At 37.7% G+C, this 21,601-nt stretch overlaps 2 protein-coding genes across 2 annotated transcripts; both read left to right on the top strand.

Moving 5' to 3' along the window:
- The first annotated feature begins 6,531 nt into the window (after nucleotides 1–6,531).
- On the top strand, nucleotides 6,532–12,477 carry LOC110113857 (tetraspanin-2). The gene is made up of 2 exons (XM_020846564.2): nucleotides 6,532–7,158; nucleotides 11,937–12,477. The coding sequence occupies exons 1-2, from the start codon at nucleotides 6,655–6,657 to the stop codon at nucleotides 12,246–12,248; spliced, it is 816 nt and encodes a 271-aa protein (XP_020702223.1). The 5' UTR covers nucleotides 6,532–6,654; the 3' UTR covers nucleotides 12,249–12,477.
- Nucleotides 12,478–16,601: 4,124 nt separating this feature from the next.
- Nucleotides 16,602–19,414, top strand: LOC110113860 (protein Jade-1). Its single transcript, XM_020846567.2, has 2 exons — nucleotides 16,602–17,477; nucleotides 19,111–19,414. Exons 1-2 carry the CDS (start codon nucleotides 16,677–16,679, stop codon nucleotides 19,165–19,167), a joined length of 858 nt encoding a protein of 285 aa, XP_020702226.1. The 5' UTR covers nucleotides 16,602–16,676; the 3' UTR covers nucleotides 19,168–19,414.
- The last annotated feature ends 2,187 nt before the right edge of the window (nucleotides 19,415–21,601 follow it).

Below are 21,601 nucleotides of genomic sequence, written 5' to 3'. Positions count from 1 at the left end.
TTTCTCAATGCCTTTCACTACATAGTTAATGTAAGACATGATTTATATTAGCATAGATAATGAGTATTATTAAAATTATATTATTAATGAAGCCTGTCATTACATGACAGAATGTCAATTATGCCTATACATAGAGAAAAAAGATACACAATTCTCAAATCGTGGATCACTATTATGCATAAAATTGAGAATGCATCAATTATCATCATTATTTCAAGCTATTTAATTGCAAATATTAGTGAGGTTTTAAAAATACATAAAGAAACTTACCATTATGAGTTACATGTCATATTCTAAAGCCGCATATAGAACCGTTGAATAGATACAATAATAGAATGCACTTTATCAACATCACAATAGATTTTATGAAGTCTTCAACGACCTTTAAACTATTGTCACAACTTTTAATGATTGCTCACTTCTCCCATAATTTTTTTTTTTTTTTTTGCCTCAATTTTGACACATCTCAAATGATTCCAATAGCATTAAAGCCAATACCGAAGCATGAAATAATTAGTACTAAAACCCAATATAATATTTACATGTAATATCTTCTCTCTTTAAGTCAATTTTGAGAAAATAATAATTTGCCTAGATTGCAACATGTCTCAAATAATTATAATGGAATCATAGCCAACACCAATACTTACATCACTGATATTGGAGTATAAATTTTGAGAAGTACAAAAAAAGGTCTTGATCACCTCTAAATTTGATTCACCTAATGATAATAATCAACATCTCTTTCAATGGAATATTGGAGTCCCATCACAAAGATTAATATTATTGATACTTTCTAAATCTAATTTGCCTAAAAAGGATGGTCAAAACCTCTCTCAAGGGAAGATAATATCATCATCATCATCATAGAAATGAAAAAGTCTTTATCACCTCCAAATACGGTCTGCCAAGCGAGAAAAATAAATGCCTATTTCAAGGAAGGACTAAAGCCTCGTCATAGTGATTAAAAGTCTTGATCACCTCCAAATCCAATTTCCTCGATAAGGATTGTTAACATGTCTTTGAAAAGAGAACTGGAGCCTCTCCATAGGGGCTAAAAAGTCTTGATCACGACTTAATCTGGTTCATCTAATGAGGAAGATCATTGCCTCTCTCAATGAAATATTAAGCCTCAACATAGGGATGAAAAATCTTGATCATTTCCAAACTTAGCCCATCCAATGAGGACAATCAATGCCTCTTTCATGGGAGGACTCGAGCCTCACCTCAAGGGCTAAAAGTCTTTAATGTCTCAAAATCTGGTCTGGTTGGTGATGACACTCAACATTTCAATGGGAGATGGTTGCTTTACCATATGGACTATGGGCCTTAATTGCCTTTAAATATTTTTAAACTCTTATCATTAAAAATTTTCTCTCTTTTCACAAGGACAATTGGATTGTGTAAGAGAACGTAGCATTGATCACTGCCAATAGTTTTTAAAGACTTGTCACATAGTTTTTTTTTTTTTTTTGGTCACATTTATATGGAGAACTAGAGCATACTCAAGAGAGTCATCTATCTCCCTTAGACACAAGGGGGGTACTTATAAATCTACTTGAGGAGAATAAGCAAAAATTCTAAGTGAAATTTGAAACATTTTAAATTATTTTCAAAATTTAAGCCCATAAAATAATTTTCTTATTAGAATAGAGTAAAAAAAAGGGGAAAAAAAATCCAAAGAAGACTCATTTTTACTTATATAACACGAACCAGTGACACTAAAAGTGATTCGCTCCGAGTCTCAAAGAGTTCATATCAAGCACTTGAAGCGTAATACAAAATTGTAGCACATTAATTACTAGAACCAATTATCCATAAATCTCACATGCATATAATCAAATTGAGTATCTCACCGAGTTGAATCTAATGAGCCAAAATCTTCTAATTATGATATCATTATGGTATTTAGATGCTAAAAGAATGACCTATAATATGGGGACTCGATATAGTTCGTTCAATATAGTGCATTAAATTTTAGTCATATTGACAGGGCATGTCACTCCCAAAAATCTATATATGTCCTAACTTTTTACATGAGATGTAACTTATACCTTAGCTTGAATTTAAGAGAGGACATAGGCTTAAAGAATCCTGGAGATCTACCTGAACACTAGGGGTGGAACTGTTACTTGGTTAGAGGGTAGTCGAACATATTCAAATCCGATCAAGACATCAAAATAGAGATTATTCTTTACTCGGCAGAGGAGAACAATTTATGTCAAGAAAATTAAAAAAAAAATTCTTCATGATCACACCTCTTATTTACTGTACAGGAATATAGCACAAGAAATCAAGAATCCTTAAAACTCCCAAAGCCTTAAAGTAGAGAAATAATCTCAACAAAAGCATCATATTATTACTTAAAGCTGAAAGAAAGAAAGATAAACTCAACGTTATCTTCATACATAGATGCCATCTTGATGCAAAGAAAACTAAAAGGAAACTTCAAACAATGGTTCTTGATTTCAACATTTCAGAAAGAACATGCTAGCATTATTCTCTCTTAAAATAGAATCCCCATCACTTCTTTTGCCAAATAGAGAAGGGGAAGAAGATTAATGGAGATGTAGATGCAAGAAGATGAACGAAGAAGAGGATGATGGGGAAAATAGAGAAGAGGATTACCAGAAGCAATGTTGATCTACTTCTCTGAATCGCACAAGAAAGATGTTCTTTCGCTCTCACACGCTCTCGGCCTCTCTCCCTCTTAGATCTTTGGTTCTCTTGCAAGTAAGAAAGGGAGGGAGAATGGGATCGTTCGGATCTGGGGGGTTTCGCGAACTGAGAGGTGACGACTGGGCCTGGGGCCTTTCACGAACTGGGAGGAGGCGGAGTGAGGGCTCCTTGCGAACAGAGAGGGGCGGCTCGGGGGTTCTTCCAACTGTGAGGGAGGAGTTCAGGGGTTCGCGAATGGTCGGGGAGACTGCGTGAGAAGGCCGGCTGCCAGGGCTGGACGGCGTCGGAAGGGAGAGCTTCGGCTTTCACGCGAGAGAGGGTGTCGGGACAGGGTTTCGGCCTGAGCGAATGCAGAGAGCATTTTGAGAGAGGGAGAGCGGCGTCAGTGATCGGGTGTGTGGGAGAGCAAGAGAGCTCCTGCCGCCTCCTCTTGTCTGGTCCGAACCGAGAGTGTATGAGATGGAGGCTTTTGGCCTCAATTAGGGCACCAAGGGAGAGAGTAGATCAGAGCCATCCAATCAAATTCCTTGATCCAACGGTGGGATTCAAACCGGTTTGGAAATTCAATCAAATCTTGATTAGGACCTAACTGGACTAGAACTCAAGGGACTGAAATCAGGTGCAAAATTGAGTCAAGTCCGGTTCGATTCGGGTCAACTCGAGCTCGCCTCGACTCGACCAAAAATTAATTCAATAAAATAGGATAAAAATAAATCAAACTCAAATCCATGCCGATTCGACTTAAATCGAGCCCGACGAGGCCCGATCGAATCGATCAAATATGCTAAAGAGCAAATCAGGCTAAAAACGAGGTCAACAGCGGTAAGTTTTGGTTGTGAAATTGAACAATTAGCTTTCATATCCAACATGGAGAAGGGCCTTGATGAAGCTCTAAAGCTTATTTTCTCAAATGTCGAACATAGAGTGTGTATAAGTCACATATATTAAAAAACTCTTTCACTGTGAAGATGGAAACAAACTTCAGAATTTGTTATGGATGGTCGCAAACACTAACGAGCTACATGATTTGTATAAAAAAGTTGACGAGATCTTCAAAATCAGTCCAAAACTTTACTCTTACTTGAATGTGTTATCGTGCAAGTGGTCGAAGGTGACATTCTCAAAGCACATAAAAATTACTACAATACGAACAAGATGTCCCAGTCTTTTAATTCATGGGTTAAAGAAGCAAGAAATAAACCCATTATTGATTTGGTAGACATGATTAGGGCAAAGCTTATGGAACAACGCTCACATAGAAAGATTCAAAGTGCCTCTTGGAGAGGTCAACTAGTCCCCAGGTGGAAGAGTACATTAGAGATATAACAACAAGAAAATATTAATTTATAATTTGTCAATCGACTTTAAGCAAAGCTGAAGTTGAGGGACTTCATGAAAGGCAAGAGGTTGACATAGAATAGAAGGATTACAGTTGTGGATTCTGGAAATTAAGTGGTCTACCCTGTATACACAGTGTTGCATTCATTGGAACGATACAACATATCTTATGACATATGTATGTTGATGATCACTACTACATATATAGGTATGTTACTTTCCTTTGTTAGCTTCATTGTATGCATTGATTAACTAGTGATCTTAAGTTACTTTCAAATTTTTATGATTATATACAAAATGGCATATGATGGTGCAATCACAACACTACCTGTAAAGGAATAGTGGGATGCAATTAGTGATGGTGAGCTAGTGACTACGCCAGCTTCACTTCGACCGTGTGGTAGACCCAAGAAAAGGCGAATTAAGAATTTCTTAGAGATAGGAAATAAAAGAAAACTTGGACATAAGTGTAGTCGTTGTAACTTATGGGGCCATCATAGAAGCAGTTGTAAGAATCCTTTAAATGTAGGAGGTAACGAGATTGGTTCTGATAAACTGATGCCTAGTACAAGCAATGCTCGACCAAAATTGAATATATGCCGGCCAAGCTCCTGCAGCTTTCTGGATTGATTTGGTGGTTTTGTTCAGCTTGGATTGATTACAGTTTTTGGGTTGCTAAACTAATGCCTAGTACAAGCAGTTTTTTTTTTTTGTAATGATTACAGTGTTTTGGATGATTACAATCGGAACCATAAAATTTTTTTGTTCTAATTATTTTTTGCATGATTACAATTGGAATTGTTGCTTTTTTTATTACAATTTGAACCATACGGTTTTTTGGATGAATACAGTGAACGCTAACTAGAAAACTGTATGGTTCAAAAAATGACATTTAGTGAACTGAAAATTGTACGGTTCAAACCGTATTAGTAGTGAACTGATAACTAGAAAAGTTCTACAGAATCAGAGGCCTCCTTCTACCTCTAATACATGTTTCATATTTCAAGGTTCTACCTGCTATATTATTGCTACATGTGTGATTTGCTACATGTGCGAATCTTTGTTGATTGTTAATTGTGCTAAAATGCATCCGATTCTAGTAATCAGGAGTGAACTGATAAGTTGAAAACTTCTATAGAATCAATAGGCTAGGAAAGAAACAACGCATCCACATTCCTTGATTGGAAACTAAATTCTCTTTATGCAAATAGATAAGACAAAAAATGGCACAAATCTCTAATTCTTTTCAAAAGCATACTGAACTTAAGGTAGCATTGATTGACAAAAAAGTTACATTAACTCAAACTGACATTTATACACAACGATATTTATTTACAGTGAATGCTACAATAACATTAACAACAATCACTATGACCAAAAAGATTTTTATTTGTAACACCTCGGCTCTAATTGAAGCTATTGGTGTTGAACTGCTTTCATCACCATTTGAACTTCCGAAATTGCTATCATACGGAAATTCATTAACTTCAGCACACCATAAAAAATAATGGCAATTGCCTTATGTTCTACTCTGGGAGCATCTGTAGAATTTTCTTCCTCTACTACGAGATTGGTAAGACGTAAATATTGTACATTATAAGTTGCAATGACAATATATTTGATTAATAAAATTTCATATTGGCATTGCCGAGGAACCCAAACTCATTGTAGATTGCCTTGTAAATTGCCTTCACAAAATACACCTTCAAAAAATGAAGTCATGAGAAGTAAAACAATTGCCTTTGCATTCCATTCATTTGGAGAAATACACCTTGACATTTCATCAAACACCTATTGTCCATCTCTACATATACAAACACAATATAGTGAATGAAGGCTTGAGAAGTTTACACTAAACAACTACTGGAGAATATCACCATCAACAATAAAAACTATGGAACTAAAATTGATTATGACTTCATTTTATAATAGTGAGCTGATAACTAGAAAACTGCTACAGAATCAGTAGGCTAAGAAAAAAACAATGCACCCACAATTCCTTGACTGAAAACTAAATGCTCTGTATGCGAATAGATAAGACAAAAAAAAAAAGCAGATATTTGTTGAAAACATAAAACCTAGATTTAGAAATGGAGAAGCATACCTATGCAACTTATGGAGGAGTGGAGGCTGAAAACCGTTCCAAGCAAAATGCAGAAGTCCCGAAGAGGAAAAAGAGATATTGAAATCTCAACGGAGGAGAAAATACCTTGCTGAGAAAAATGAGATCCGAACGAGTGAGGGTGAAGCAGTTTGGTGAGGGGGCGAAGCACAGTGAGGACGAAGCAGTTCAGTGAGGCTCATTTAACCGGAGGACTTTTAGGTGTAAAACAGCAAAAAGTTAAGTTTGGGTGTGAAATGTGTAAATAGAAGTATTTTGAATATTAGGTATGTAAAAATCCCTATAATTTATAATGCAATTTTTTTACTTTTCTATCTCCGACCAATTTCTCCAATCTCTCATTTCAAACTTACTCGCGGTTTCTTTAACAGATAAATAAGAATCCAACCTCCCCAGTAATTCCCACTCCCACTGAGGAAAGAAACCCAGACAAAGCGAACCTTTCCCTACTTCCTCCACACAAAGTACCCGATTCCCATCTCCACTCCCCGATCGTCTTCCCCGTCCCTTCCCTAATGGGCGTAAGCAACAACATCATCGCAATCCTCAACTTCATCGCCCTCCTTTGTTCGATTCCCATCATCGCCTCCGGGATCTGGCTCGCCTCCAAGCCCGATAGCGAGTGCATCCGTCTAGTCCGATGGCCCGTCATCATCCTCGGCGTTCTCATCCTCCTAGTCTCCCTCGCCGGTTTTGTGGGCGCTTACTGGAACCACCAGTGCCTCCTAGCCGCCTACCTCTTCTCCATGGCAACCCTAATCGTTCTCCTCCTCGCTCTCGTCGTCTTCTCCTTTGTCGTCACCCACAACGATGGCGAGTATGACGTTCCTGATCGCGGGTATAAAGAGTATCGCCTCGCTGGATTCTCCGATTGGCTTCGGCATTACGTCGGTGATGATGGGCATTGGGTTCGGATCCGAGCTTGTCTTAGTCAATCGGATGTGTGCGGGAAGCTTGCACGGGATGATGCGTATTTCACCGCCGATCAGTTCTTTCGTACCGATCTATCCCCTATTCAGGCAAGTATCTATCTGCTGCTCTGTAGCTCGAGGTCAGTACTCAGTGTGTGTTGTGTTTTTTTAAGGGGCCTTGTTTTGGAGTAATTTACGGATAAGGCCACTAGTTGGTGGCGCTGCGTGCCTGGCGTTTGGGATCGTGGGCAGTCTTTTCGTCGGTGCCTTCGGTGGTTGGGAATAGCTGATAACTGTGCCAAAAAAATAAAAACACAAAAGGACACAAACTATGAAAATTGAATCGGTATATATTTTAAAAACTAAATATTATAGAAATATTAATTGTTATATTTATCTCAAAATAAATTAAGAAATTTAACACTCATTTTAATCATATATTAGTTGATATATCTTGTAAAAATGAGCATAACAAATTTGGAAATAGTTGTTAAAATTTGATATTGAGGTATTGAATTTACATTTTAGGCACTTAATTTCCTCCAAAAAAAAATAGCACTGAGATCCTAGATTGACTTCCTCAGCGTACAGTACACAAGGTAAAATATAATATAAATAATGAAGTATTAGAAATATAAAATAGTATAATTCTTGATATATCATCAAAAATTTATCTTCATCTAGCACGAATCTCGAGGCAAAATTAAGTTGAAATTTTATGAAATTAAATTATGAAACGTTCGAACTCCAATTTCAACAAAGTTATAGTTGAACTGAATGTCTAGAAAGACGAACCTAATGAGCCCAAGATTACCTAATTATGATATCATTAAGACATTCAAATGCCCAGTAAATGGTCCACGATCAAAGGGATCAATATCGGTCGTCCATTCAAATCACTCAGAACGTACCTTTGATCTCTCTCCTATTTACAGGTCATATAACTCCACAAAAAATTATAAATAGACCCCTCATTCTTTATTGAGAGGGACCCCAAGCAAAGAAGAGAAGGGAGAGGAGGAAGCAAGGAGGGAGGAATAGGGTGGAAGGGAAGAAGAGAGGAGATCAAGAGAAATATGAGATCTCTCTTGTCAACAAGCTTCTCCTTTATCACTGCCAGAGTGCCAGGCCATCGACCATTGCCGAACTTCCTCTCAATCATCGACTGTCGCCAGACTTCCATCCCGCTACCTACTGTCACCTAACTTGTTGATATGAGACAGCTGATTTTGGAAGAAATTTATGAGGATTTTTGAGAGAGTTAGGAGGGAAATTTGAATGTAGGGTATGTTTAGAGATTTCCTTTTGAATTGTATGCATTAAATAGTTGGTTTTCTTAGGATTAGGGCATCATGAATTTGGCTTAAATTTGAGATCTCTTAGGTTTAGATTTCCTTTGTGCTTTAGTAGCATCTAGAGAATCGAGAGAGTTCGATCCTCCTCTCGAATTGAGGATCACTTGCGTCTTGTTTGTTTTTCTTCCGTTAGTTGATTTTTATCAATAAAGTTTGTTGTTTTTCCTTGATTTTTCATCTACATGTTTAGTATTCCCGCTGATTTTGTCAAGATCGTTAAGTTGCACTTGAGATCTTTAAGTGTTTCCTATCTAATTGGTGTCAGAGCACATCGATCTAAGAGGAAATAATGGCCGGAAGGAAAGTGCAAGTTTTGGAGTGAGAACTTGGGCAACTCAAAGAAGATTTTGAAGAGAAGATTGCTGATTTTCAAAATCAGATCACATTTATCAATGAAAGGATGAAGGGAAAGTTCGCCGTGGTGGAAGACATGTTGAAGAAATTGTTTGAAGCCAAACCCAAACTGGCGACATTAGAAGCAAAGGAAACTACCGATAGACATGAAAGACGTAGGAACCCTAACACGTTTAAAGGAAGAAAAAATCCATAAGTGGAGATTATTGAGGGAGAAGACGGAATGCCTCCTCTAGAACCACTTTTTAGGGTGGAGATGAGCATTGGCTATGCAAGAAAGGGTGCTTAATTTGTAAAGAGATGAGATGATTTTGATCGTCGGGATGCTGATTTTGAAAGAATAAGAGGGGATTTTGAGGAAGGATTTGGGTATGAGCCACGAAGGGAATAGCATGACGATTGGGGGGCACCTCCTCTTCGAGGAAAAGGAGGCTATGAAGAGAGTTCAATGATTGCTTGGTAGAATGTTTATATACTGGCAGGGGAGGTGACTTCTACGAGCAGTTTTTCACCTTGACACAAGAGGGTTTAGTAACGGAGTATCGAGAGAAATTCGACTACCTTGCTAGTCGATTGGACCTCCTTCTTGAGGTAGTGCTAGAGAGAAATTTCATGAAGGGATTGACACTAGAGATCAGGGTAGAAATTAGAGTAATGTGGCCTCATGATTGAGAGATTTTATGGAGCTAGTTCAATTGGTGGAGGATCAGAGGTATTTGGAGAGAGAGATGAAAGGCAGCAGCTCAGGAGGTCATAACAGGAGGACCACCACCTTTCTGGCACCCAAGGAGTCGACACCGGGTACTCTTTGGGAGACTTCGAAGGAGAAGACTGTGGGAGTAAGACCTGGGGACAACTTCAAGAAGCTCACAGAAACGAAATTACAGGAGAAAAGGACGATGGGGCTTTGTTTTAGATGTAACGAGAGGTATGAGTTAGGGCATAGGGTTAGGGCATCTTTAATTTGGCTGAAATTTGAAATCTCTTAGGTTTAGGTTTCCTGCGAGCTCTAGCTGCTTCTAGAGGATCGGGAGAGGAATCAATCCTCCTCTCGAACTGAGGATCACTTGTATCTTATTTATTTTTCTTGTGTTAGTTGATTTTTCTCAATAAAGTGGGCTTTTTTTCTTTAATTTTTCCTCTACTTGTTGATTATTCTCGCTGATTTGTCAATATCGTTAGGTTTCACTTGAGATCTTCAAGTGTTTTCTATCAGTGTCCTAAGAAATTACAAAATTAGTAGAGTATCCAACCCTTCAAGTGGCCCGAAGGAATTACCACCCCTTCGAAGCATTCAACATCAAATTACTCCAATACTTGGTGCTAGTTTGCTAAACTTTATGGAGGAGCACGAGACCTTACAAAATATTATCTATGATTTGCAAACTAAGCAATTGATTTGAATTTGTTCTACATTTGCATAAGGACTTTTATAATAAAAGTGCAATTTAAAGATGTAGGCCACAAATAACTCAAATAACTTACCACATTTGTAGGTACGATTGAGAAATGCTATCAAAATTTCGAGATATATAAAAGAAAAAAGAAGAGCAATAAAGAGGAAGAAAAAAAGTTTTAGAAACCCGCACCCCCCACCACCAAAAAAAAAAAGATAGATATTTCAAGAGAAGGTTTTTAGCATTCTCGATTGTTTTGATTCTCATTTGAGATAAATGACTATTATTTTCTTATCTAAATATCCTGAATGGTCCTCTAAAAACTCTATAAATGAATGATGACACAAATATAGAGAAAATATAAATTTGACCTCTTTGATTGATCCTTCGCAATTAAGCATGCAAGCGTGGTTGACAAGACTCTTGAGCACAATTTATAATATAAAAAGATTAAGATAAGTATGCATATGAGCCACCCTGTTTAAAGGGTGAGGCCATAAGACCCAACTATTAAATCCAATTCTCTACAAGCAATAGTACACTAGACAAAGTCTGCATGTTAAGAATTATTCAAATGGAGAAGCACTGGCTAGATGCACAATGATGGTTAAATATTTTGTTCTGCATTTGCATAAGGACTTTTATAATAAAAGTGCAATTTAAAGAGAGTTCTTTTTTTTGGGCCATCCTGCCTTAGGGAAAGGTCATAAGTGTTATCTAGGCCTTCCTCAAATATCAAGGATGTAAGTCCTGTCCCTAAATACAATGCATGATATATCATAATTTTGGGAAAATCAAATTTAAATGTCAAATGCATATATAATATTTCCTATACCTAATGCTCTACAAGCGATCTATTAGAGTCGAGAAGATCATTAAGTCGATAAATATCATGAGCAAAACCCCATATGAATAATTGTCGATAGGATTCATGCAATATATTCTCCACATAATAATAAATATTTATTCCTTGATACGACTGTATTGAAAGTAAATCTCAATCATAGATGATCTTATCATAAAAATATCTTCAAATTTCAAGATTGAACCATTTTTGGATTTATCATAAAAAAATGGAAAAAAAAAACTCAAGCAAAAATATGTGACTTTGTACTCAGAGCAGATACACCCCCATTCTCTGTGTAAGTTTGCTAAGGATGATAAATTTAAATTAAATCAACGCTAACAAAGAGCTAATTTCAGATCAAACATATTCATATAATCACACTCAAATATCTCATAATAGTAAGGATAGACATGTGCCTAATAACCGATTTATTAGCCTAAATAATGAAACTATTATATTATTGTTATGGTCTAAGCATGTATATTCTCCAATGGCCAAATCATTAAGTTGTGAGAAATAAGGTGCATCTAATATGGCATAAATCCTTTGGTAGCTAAGGTCAACTTAAAAAAAGGCTCCTTAAATAAGCATCCATCCTAGATCTGCAAGGACCATCCTTTTAACAATGCAACCCACAATTGTTGACAAGGATTTGTTGGTCGAATTAGGTGTAATATCCTGGTGAGATCTTGGTTGAGTTCATTATCATTTCCCATCATCCGACATAGGGGTTTGCTATCTTATTGACCTTTATGTATTCTGTACTGTTCAGTTATAATTTATCATATATTATGTTTGACCTTGGCTTGGATGTATCAGAAATCATCTTTAATAGAGATTTATCAATCTCATCTTCATTCCCTTTCAATTATCTAAAAATATGATATTTAAAAAACTTTCCAACTTCTATGACCATGTTCTGTGCTTGTTCAGTCTGGATGCTGTAAGCCACCAACTGTTTGCGGGTATAGCTATGTGAATCCTACAGTGTGGGTTTCCCCTGCCAATGTGGCTGCAGACCCAGACTGCTATGCCTGGAGCAATGACCAGACTCAGCTCTGCTATGGATGCAACTCTTGCAAAGCCGGGACGATCGGAAACCTCCGCAGCGAATGGAGAAAGGCTAACATTGTTCTCATTATCGCCGCCGTTGCCCTCATCTGGGTGTACATAATTGGCTGCAGTGCCTTAAAGAACGCGCAGACCGAGGAACTGTTTCGCCGGTACAAGCAGGGATTTGCCTAAATTTAAATGGTAAAATGTCAGATAGGTGAAACGGTTAGCTCATCCTTGTAAGATAAAGCTGTTGCCAATTGATATATTGAGCTTGTTATATATGTAGTTTGTGGCCTATTTTCATTCCCTTTGTTGCTGTTGGGGAATTCTAGTTATGTAATGTGCTGTAGCTATTGGTAAGAATGGCTGGTTGCTGCTGTTGTTTTTAATAAGAGTGTATGGCTTCAAAGTTTTCATTTCTTTAGGCTTTTTTTTTAACGAGTTGGAATAATCTGATAAATTTTTTATCAAAAGTTAAGGCTTTGTTTGAAATAATTTTTTTGATATTATATTTTTTTTTAACTATTTTCATTAAATTTTTGTGCTAAGAAAGTCATTTATAACGAAGCCTAAGATCTATTTTAAAGCCCATAGATACGAAGGGGTGTCAATTTTTGACCCAATCCGGAAAAATTCAGGTTTGGGTCGACCGGTTTGTTAAACAGGTCGGGTCTGGGTTTGGATTTTCGACCCGTTTGTTAAACGGGTTGGGTTCGGGTTCGACCCGAAAACCTGCGGGTTGACCAAAATTGACCCGTTTATATTCTGTAATCCCAAAATTTCAATTCCCGCCTGACTTTCCCATGTCTGTCCATCGCTATCAACCTATCTCATCTGTCGCGTCCGTCCATCGCAGTCAACTCATCATGCCGCCTATCCGGGCCAGTCGGCAGTCGCGTCGCTCTTGCTCGGCGTCCGCGGCACTCCGCCAAATGCTAGTCGTCGAGTGGCATCCGTCCGTGTCACTCCGCCTGTCCGCCAGCCGCTCTATCTGTTTCTAACATAACCTCCGCGGCTTGCAGGAAGCAGGCCGATGTCGACCATACTCCCGCCGTGCCGCCGATGCTGCCTAGCCTGACATTGCCCAGTTTTTGAATTAAATAGGTTCGCGGGTCGGGTCGGGTCGGGTCAACCCGACAACCCATGCGGGTCGGGTTCGGGTTTATTTTTTGATCTGTTTATTTAAACGGGTCGGGTTCGGGTTGACCCGTTTACACCCGGGTCAAGTCGGGTTCGACCGAACCCGACCCGTCGATCTGAATTGACACCCCTATCATATGATGGCTTTAAAACTCATATGTGTATGCCCTTTTTTGGTCAAAATCACCCTCAAGAGGATCAATTGAAGGTATTTTCTCATTGTTTCAGCATTCAAAATCAATTAGAGTAGCCTCGAACGGGACTTATATTTTATGACTGTTGTGATAATTTTGTTATTAAAATGATAGGAAAGTGTTCCTTCTAAGCTGTTCATGACTGTCACTTTGAAATATTTCAGTATTTTTAGTATAAAAATAGGATTTAACCTATTTTCACTAAACAATTTTGGTTCCAACCAAATGCAAATATGATATGGAAAAATAAAGCATCCATGTTGATTAAAAAAATTATGATTTTCATTGTTTGGTCAATATTAATAAGGAGATAGATAATTCAATTATAAAAAACATTGAGTAGAAATTAAGATTAGTTGTAAAATAAATCAAATTCTTTTCTTACATGCCAATGAGAATAATGAAAGAAGATCCCACCAAAATCTTAGCAATCATTCACAAGAGAAAGTCGAAGAGAACCAAAAAAAAATTCCTCTAAGCTTTCATATTGGACAATCTTTTTTTTTTTTTTTTTTTTTTAAAAAAAATTTTAATTTTTTTTTAAAAAATAAAATTTTAATATAATAATTTCTTGAAAGTTGGGAAAAAATAGTGGTCAAAAGTTATATCAAACGGAGCTTAAAACTCCGTTTGATATAACTTTTGACCACTATTTTTTCCCTACTTTCAATAGATTTTTGTATTAAAATATGGCTTTACAAAGTAGTAAGAAAACTGTTCCAAGCGAAGCCTAAATCTCTAAGAACCAAAAAAAGGAATTTGAAAACTATTTAATTTGCATCAAGTTCTTTCTTTAGTCCTCTATTCTCTACAGCTGCATAAGGATTCGTCCTACAATCAAAATAATGTTCATCTTCCTATGTAGGATCAGTCGCCACTAATCAAAAACTTTAATTTTTGTACTAAAAAGTCGTTTTAAGAAGCATGAAGAAAGCCGTCCCAAATGAAGCCTAAGTTGTTGAGCTTAGAATCTCAATATGGCATCATAATTGAGCCTAATCATCGCGGTGCAAGAGATGATGCCATCGACACATTAGGCCGACTATGCAGTGGCGTTTCTAAAGAACCTCAAATCTGATACCAACATTTTTAGTGCATCACAGCACCACATATTCATCCATTGCAATCTCAATCAAATTCCAACACAAACAAAAATGTAAAAGACATAAATGATAAGGAATGACCACAACATAATTTCTTTTAATGCTGCAATTCATTGCAATTTTATTAGTGTTAAAAAACTATTTCTAATTTTTAAATTTAGTTTCAGTGTTTGAATCACCAATAGTTAGAGATGTCAATTCGGATTTGTTGGGAAGAAAACTATGCAATGAAATAAATAAGAAAATAAAAACAGTGGTAATGAACATCAAGATTTGACATGTAAAAACCCGAAATTAGGAAAAAATCATCAAATCACATCACTCTAAGAAATGCACTATAAAATATTAAAATTTGAGAGAAGTTGAACATACATCTTTCTCTCACTCTCTCTTTATCTCACTTTACTTCTTCACACTGTTTTGCACTCAAAACAGACAAAGAAAACACTTTTCAATACACCTAAAAATAGAGCTGCCAACATTTGACCCGACTCGAAAACCCGCCCGAAAATTTTGGGTTTGGGTCAACCCGAACCCGAACCGGGTCGGGTTCGGGTTAGAGATTTCGACCCGTTTGTAAAACGGGTCGGGTTTGAGTTGACCCGGCGGGTTGCCGGGTTGACCCGAAAACCTGTTTAATTTAAAAAAATTCAGATTTCCCGCCCACGCATGCTGCCCGCTGCCCGCTGTGCCCACGAGGCCACGACGACACGCGGCCACGCGCGTGCATGCGGCCACGCGCCACGAGCCCCGCCTGCGCATGCTGTCCGCTCCCGAAATTGACACCCCTACCTAAGGATGCAACCCTTTTGAGTTAAACATAAAAAAAAAATGAGAAAGAAAACTGCACAACCTGACTCATAAAATTGGGGTTTAGAGTGTCATGGTGCTTCCCTCTCTATCTCCAACCTGACTTGTAACCCAAACCCCACCAATTTTAACTATTTAGTATACGTCTCCTATACATTTTTTAGATCAACAAGACCAATTTAACTAATGACCTATTTAACATGAAAATGACATGTTTAACTTGAACCTGAATAATAAACGAGTCAATTTTAGATTAAATTCAGTAGAGCTGTCAATATTGGACCCGACCCGAAAACCCGACCCAAAAATTTCAGGATTGGGTTGACCCGAACCCGAAGCGGATCAATTTTGGGTCCGGAAAACCGAACCGTTTGCAAAACCGGGTCTGGTTCAAGTTGACTCAGAAACCCGGAAATGACCCGAATTGACCCGGAATAACACAAACCTGAACCCACGTTGCGCCATCCCGAACCCGTCGCGCATTCGAGCGAGCCCTGCGTCGCGCACCGTGCCACGGCTGACCGCGTCGCTCACTCGTGCCCTAACGGCTGACTGCGCCGCTGCCGGCGCTGCCCCGTTGCCGCGTCACCCCGTTGCTCCGCTGCCGCGCCAGTGCACAACCGCTACGGTGCTGCCCGCTGTCTCTGGCTGTCCGCTTCCGCGGCTGAAACAAGTGGGTTTGGGTTGACCCGAAACCGAAGGGGGTCGGGTTCGGTTCCAGAGAATCGACCCGTTTGTAGAAACGGGTCGGGTCGACCCGAACCCAAAACAGTATCGGGTCAATTTCGGGTTTGATTCGAACCCGACCCGTGACCCGAAATTGACACCCCTAAAATTCAGGTTTCGAGTCAACCAAAACTCGAATAAAAAGCTAATTGGGTCAATATCTCTAACCTGAAGCTGACCCAAAATTAATCATGCCAACCTAAATCTATATTTTTAGAGATGAGTTTAATTTGGATTGTCAAATCAAATCATTTATTAACATATCTTCAAACAATAAGTTTTTTATAAATATTATAAAATCTTGTTCATAAAAATAGGAATTAGGAACAAGTTAATTTGATTGACCAAAATTTTGATATTAACCGGGTCATCTTTTCCCGCTCCCGCGAAAATGAAACAAAACTAAATTCCAAATCCACGAGGGAAAGCTTAATTTCAAGCTTCCAAAATCCCAAATTTAATAAAAAAACTCAAACAAATCTTCTCCTCCACCGCGGCCCCGCTTTCCCCCTCTTCCAAATCCCTTTCTTCCCGCGTTTTTATTCATAAACTCCACCTCCTCCAAGCTCTTTCTCCCTTACCAATCTCGAACCCTAAACTTTTTTTTTTCAAATCTAAGAAGCAAACCTCGTCCATCCTCTTCAATGCAGAGCATCATTCATGACTTACCTCCCTCTAAAAGATTCAAGTTTCTCAATGAAAATCAACACAAAGAAGAGCTTTTTACTCAATCTCCTCTTCCTTCAAAATGCCTCCCTGCCAAAAAACGCTTAGATTCCCACCACTCCTCCATCCAAATCTGCCTCCCAGCAAAGAAAAGGATCTGGGCTCCCAAACCCCAATTCTCTGCCAACGAAAATGTCGAAAACTGTAATCTTCAAGCAGAAGAAGATACCGAAGAGGAAGACGACGGTGTCCTCTGCGCCGTATGCCACAGCACCGACGGCGAGCCAACAGATCCCATCGTGTTCTGTGATGGCTGCGAGTTAATGGTTCACGCTTCCTGCTACGGAAGTCCTCTAATCCATTCAATACCTGAAGGAGATTGGTTCTGTTTGAGATGCCAGAGGAAGGGAGAAGAAGAAAAAGGGGATTTTGATTGCTGTCTTTGTCCGAAGAAGGGAGGAGCAGTGAAGCCGATGGAAGAGAAATCGAAATGGGCTCATATTCTGTGTGCGTTGCTTGTTCCTGAAGTTTTCTTTCGAGATCCGTTGGGGAGAGAAGGGATTGATTGTTCGAGAGTTCCTAAGAAGAGGTGGGGAATTGATTGTTATCTCTGCGGTGTTAATCGAGGGTGTGGGATCGAGTGTTCGGAACCGAAGTGTGGATTAGGGTTCCATGTTTCCTGCGGATTGGAGAAGGGGCTTTGTATTGAATATATGGAGGCGAAAAGAGCTGGAATTGTTGCTGGGTTCTGCGAGGAGCATACGCATCTGTGGAAAAAGGTGAGAATTTTGGATTGTTTGTTCTGTTTCATACATTTTCTTCGTTCATCTCGTAGTATTTTTTCTCAGATAAATACCCTTTGAAAAATGCAATTCAGTAGAACACAGATTTTTTTTAAAAAAATATATCGACATTAATATAGAGAGAGAGAGAGAGAGAGTGAAGTTCAGTGCAAAGAGAAAATTCAAAATCTTATGCATAAATTTAAAAATCGGAACGGATTGATTGATTCAACTAATCAATCATAAATCTATCATATGCCTAATTTGATCTACCTTAAGAATTGCTCTTTCAGTAAACAAATAAGAATTGGTGAGGAACTGTCAGTTTGATTGATGAGTTAGACTTATTTCGTAGAATTTTTTGGTTTAATTGGTATCTTGTTAAGTATCAACAATTGTGGGCCTAAAAAATTTTAAACTTTTTTTTTAGGATTAAAACTCATTAAGGGACCTATGCGCTAATTGAAAAAGGGATTACAAGTCTTTAAAAGAATCATTAGCTCTCTAAAAATATAACATTTGAATTAAAACTTATGAGCCAATGATTCAAACTATTACAATAAAAAGACAAAAAATAAACCAATAGAAAGCCAAGTAGGACCATAGAAGGAAAACACGAACAAAAGGATAGCAGCAGGAGCACTAGCCAACAGAAACATCAACAAACAATTGCTCTCAATCAACCTGCACAAGAGGATGAATAGGAGGAAAAAAAAAAAAACAAAAGTAAAGAAATAAAACACAAAACCACAAAACAAGCAGGAGACAAAAATCACAATCAGCTCGAACACCAATATCAAAGACAGATCCGAACAACATAACCAACTCAACAGGAAGAGAAAGGAGAAACAAACACTAAGGTCATCTCCAACCGAACGCTAAACGAGTGTATGGAGTCGTTCCGTCGCTCCAACCGAACGCGAAAATTTCCGCCATTTAATTGCAGGTGAACAGTGCGGCGTCGCACTGTTCACTCACGCCATTTTTTGCTCTCAACCGGAAAAACGCGCCAAAGGGAGAGTGATCGTTACCTTCCTAGAAAACCTAAAATGGTGTTCGATTGGTGCATCATCACGCAATTTTGAAGTTTTGTGTTACTTTGCCGTGAAAAATGAAGTTATAGGTTGGAGATGCCCTAAGAAGACCATTTCTTACATTTTTTTTTTAAACTTTTTTTTTAATCTTTGTTTTAAAACTTAAACTTACAAATCTATTAAGTTTAGGGTTTCCTCAAATCCCCTAAACCTATAAATCATGCTCAGTTATTTTTTTTTAAATTAGTGCATTAGTCAAACATGTTAATTAACAATCTGAAGTTGAGCTATTAGTAATTATTCAATTAGATAAATACCCTTATTTGTCAATAAATGAAAAAGAGATAGAAGTTTATAACTAGAAGCTTAATTACATTTTAATTATAGTATTTAATTCCAAAGGCCCTTAAAATTGAAAAACCATGAAGAATTATTCACTAAACCTCTTAAAAAAATCATTAAAAGGCTAAATTAAAAGAAAAATAATTCACAAAAATTTATCCTATTTCCTTTTTTTTACATTGTGATTGCTTTCTATGTTATCCAATATTGCTTTTCTATCATAGAAACTGATAATCAATGCTTTATAAATGCAGCAAGAACTAACTGGGAAATTCAAGATTGTTCGGAGGGAGAAGCTTCAGCTGGCCTAATAATGGATATTTTTTAATTAGATTTTTCATTTATTTATGTAGTCTTTTATGTGTGCTATGCTATGTAATATTTTATGTGTTTTTCAGCTTTTGTAAGGATGATTTGGTTTTGAAATAGGCTTCTTGAAAATGGGCTTCTTCAATTCATTTGAAAGTATTTGGTGAAGTCATGCAAAGGCCCATATTGTGGATTTTGGTGCAAAATGCAAATTTTTGTTCTATTTTGTAAAATAATCTATCTACTTGAATTTAGTTATATAAAGAAGGGATGCTTGGATACAAAGTAGGATTTAGTAATTTAATAGAATTTTGAGGTGTTAAATGTTGAAAGTTGCTTGTTATGATTGTTCGCTATTATATTTAGCTAATTTTTGTAAACTATTTGTGAGTTTTTTTTTTTTTGGAATTAATGTTTAAATACATATGAGACTTGATAAGAAAGTGTGAAAGAATTTGTGGCTATTGGTTAAAAGAAGGATGTTTGGGTCGTATTTTTAGATTTATTGTGTATGAAAATAAAATTAATAGGGGTGTTTTGTTAAGCTAAGTTTATATTTGATATATTCTCTAAAGATTATCTTGAGATAAAATTGAGTTGAAAGTTTACAAAATCAAGGACCATCAAAACTTTGATTTTAGCAAATTTATAATTGAATTGAACGTCTCAAAAAGAGGAACACAATGACAATATTCAACTCAATTCGAGCCCAAATAGGTCCAAACTGAAGACTCAAAGCATTTTTGGATTGTTCAAAGCATAATTTGGATTACCAAACAAATTCTAAACGGGACATGCTTATAGGCAAATCGAGCGGCTCGATGAGACGAATCCAACAAGCCCAAGATCACCGAATTTTGATATCATTAATATATTTAAATGCTAAAAAAAATAGTCCACAATCAAAGGAATTAATATCGACCGTCCATTCAATTACTTCCATCTTAATCTTGATCCTTCTCATATTTATAACCAATGTCATTCTCTAAAAATTATAAATAAGCCCTCATTATTCACATGAAAGGAGGAAGAGAAGAAAGGAGGAAGAGAAGGGAAGAATTTGGGAGTTTATTTGCTACCAAGCATAGTTAGAGTTCTCCTTATTGCCAGACTTTCGCCCATTTGTCAACCAATGTCAGAGTTCTCCTCATTGCTAGACTTTGGCCCGTCCGTCGACCATTGTCGGACTTCTTCCCAATCACCATCAAACTTCCACAAGTTTGTTGATCGTCACTGGACTTCTGCCTGTTCGCGGACCGTTGCCAGATTTCTACCCAACCATCAACTATCGTCGGACATACGTCGGGTCACCAACTAATGCCGGATTTACACCCGACCACTGACTGTCAACGATCCTTCTGACCTCTATCACCGACTACGATCCTTCCGATCATTGTTGCCCGACTATAGTCCTTTTGACCATCATTGCCTGATTACGATCTTTCTGCCCTCTGTCATTTGCTAATTATGGTCCTCAGACCTTTGTCGCCTGCCAACTATGGTCCTTCCAACCACCATTGCCAACTACGGTCCTTGTGACCTCTGTCGCTCTTCAAGTACGATCCTTCTAACTTCCATCACCCTTCAACTACAGTCCTTTTGACTATCTTTGCTGGCTGACTATGGTCTTTATGACGACTATTGCTAGATTATGGTCCTTCCGACCACTATCGTCTGACTGTGTTCTTTTTAACCTCTATCACCTAACTATGGTCCTTTAGACAACTGTTATCCAACTACGATCCTTCCAACCTACATCGCTCGCCGACTATGATCCTGTCGACCAAACAAATATATCAACATTGATTCTTTCAACTCCACCCATATAATGCATTATATATGATGTATATTTGTAGCATTAAGCCAAGACCTTTCTTCTAAGGAATGACCTCATTTGTAATCAATTGCAAACACTAGTGGATTCATTCAAACTGAGCCAGGCCTTGTGGTTTTTATCGTTTTTAGGGGTTTCTATGAAAAAAATGTGGTCTCTTATAAATATTATAACCATACTCTCTTATCCATTTGTGTACTAGATATTCGTGCAAAGTTAAGATGCAAAACTTTGTCATTCTCTACTACCGTGAATTTTTTATGATGCAATTGTTTGACACTGTCTGCAAGAATTGATTCCTAAAATTTGATAGTTCAAATATGTAATATCAAAATCTGCTCCAGGATCGTCCAGGATGATCTGGGATCGTCCTGGGACTATCAGTTGAGAATCTGTTCTAGAATTTGCCCAGATTTGCTCCAGGTGTTTTTATGTAAGCATCGTCCAGGCCGATCGAGGCTTCGGCCAGGTCGATTGGCACTTTTCAAAATATCGGCCTGAAACTAGTTCTGGGAACCGTCCAGGACGATCCAATTTGGTCTGATTGTCCTGGGACGATCTGGCGATCGGCAGGGCCGATCTGTGTATTATAAAGCTGAAAT

Source organism: Dendrobium catenatum, unplaced genomic scaffold, assembly GCF_001605985.2.
Source record: "Dendrobium catenatum unplaced genomic scaffold, ASM160598v2 fragScaff_scaffold_1119, whole genome shotgun sequence".
NCBI classification, from domain to species: domain Eukaryota; kingdom Viridiplantae; phylum Streptophyta; class Magnoliopsida; order Asparagales; family Orchidaceae; genus Dendrobium; species Dendrobium catenatum.
Note: the sequence above shows the minus strand (reverse complement) of the source record. Positions and strands in the feature narration are given on the sequence as shown.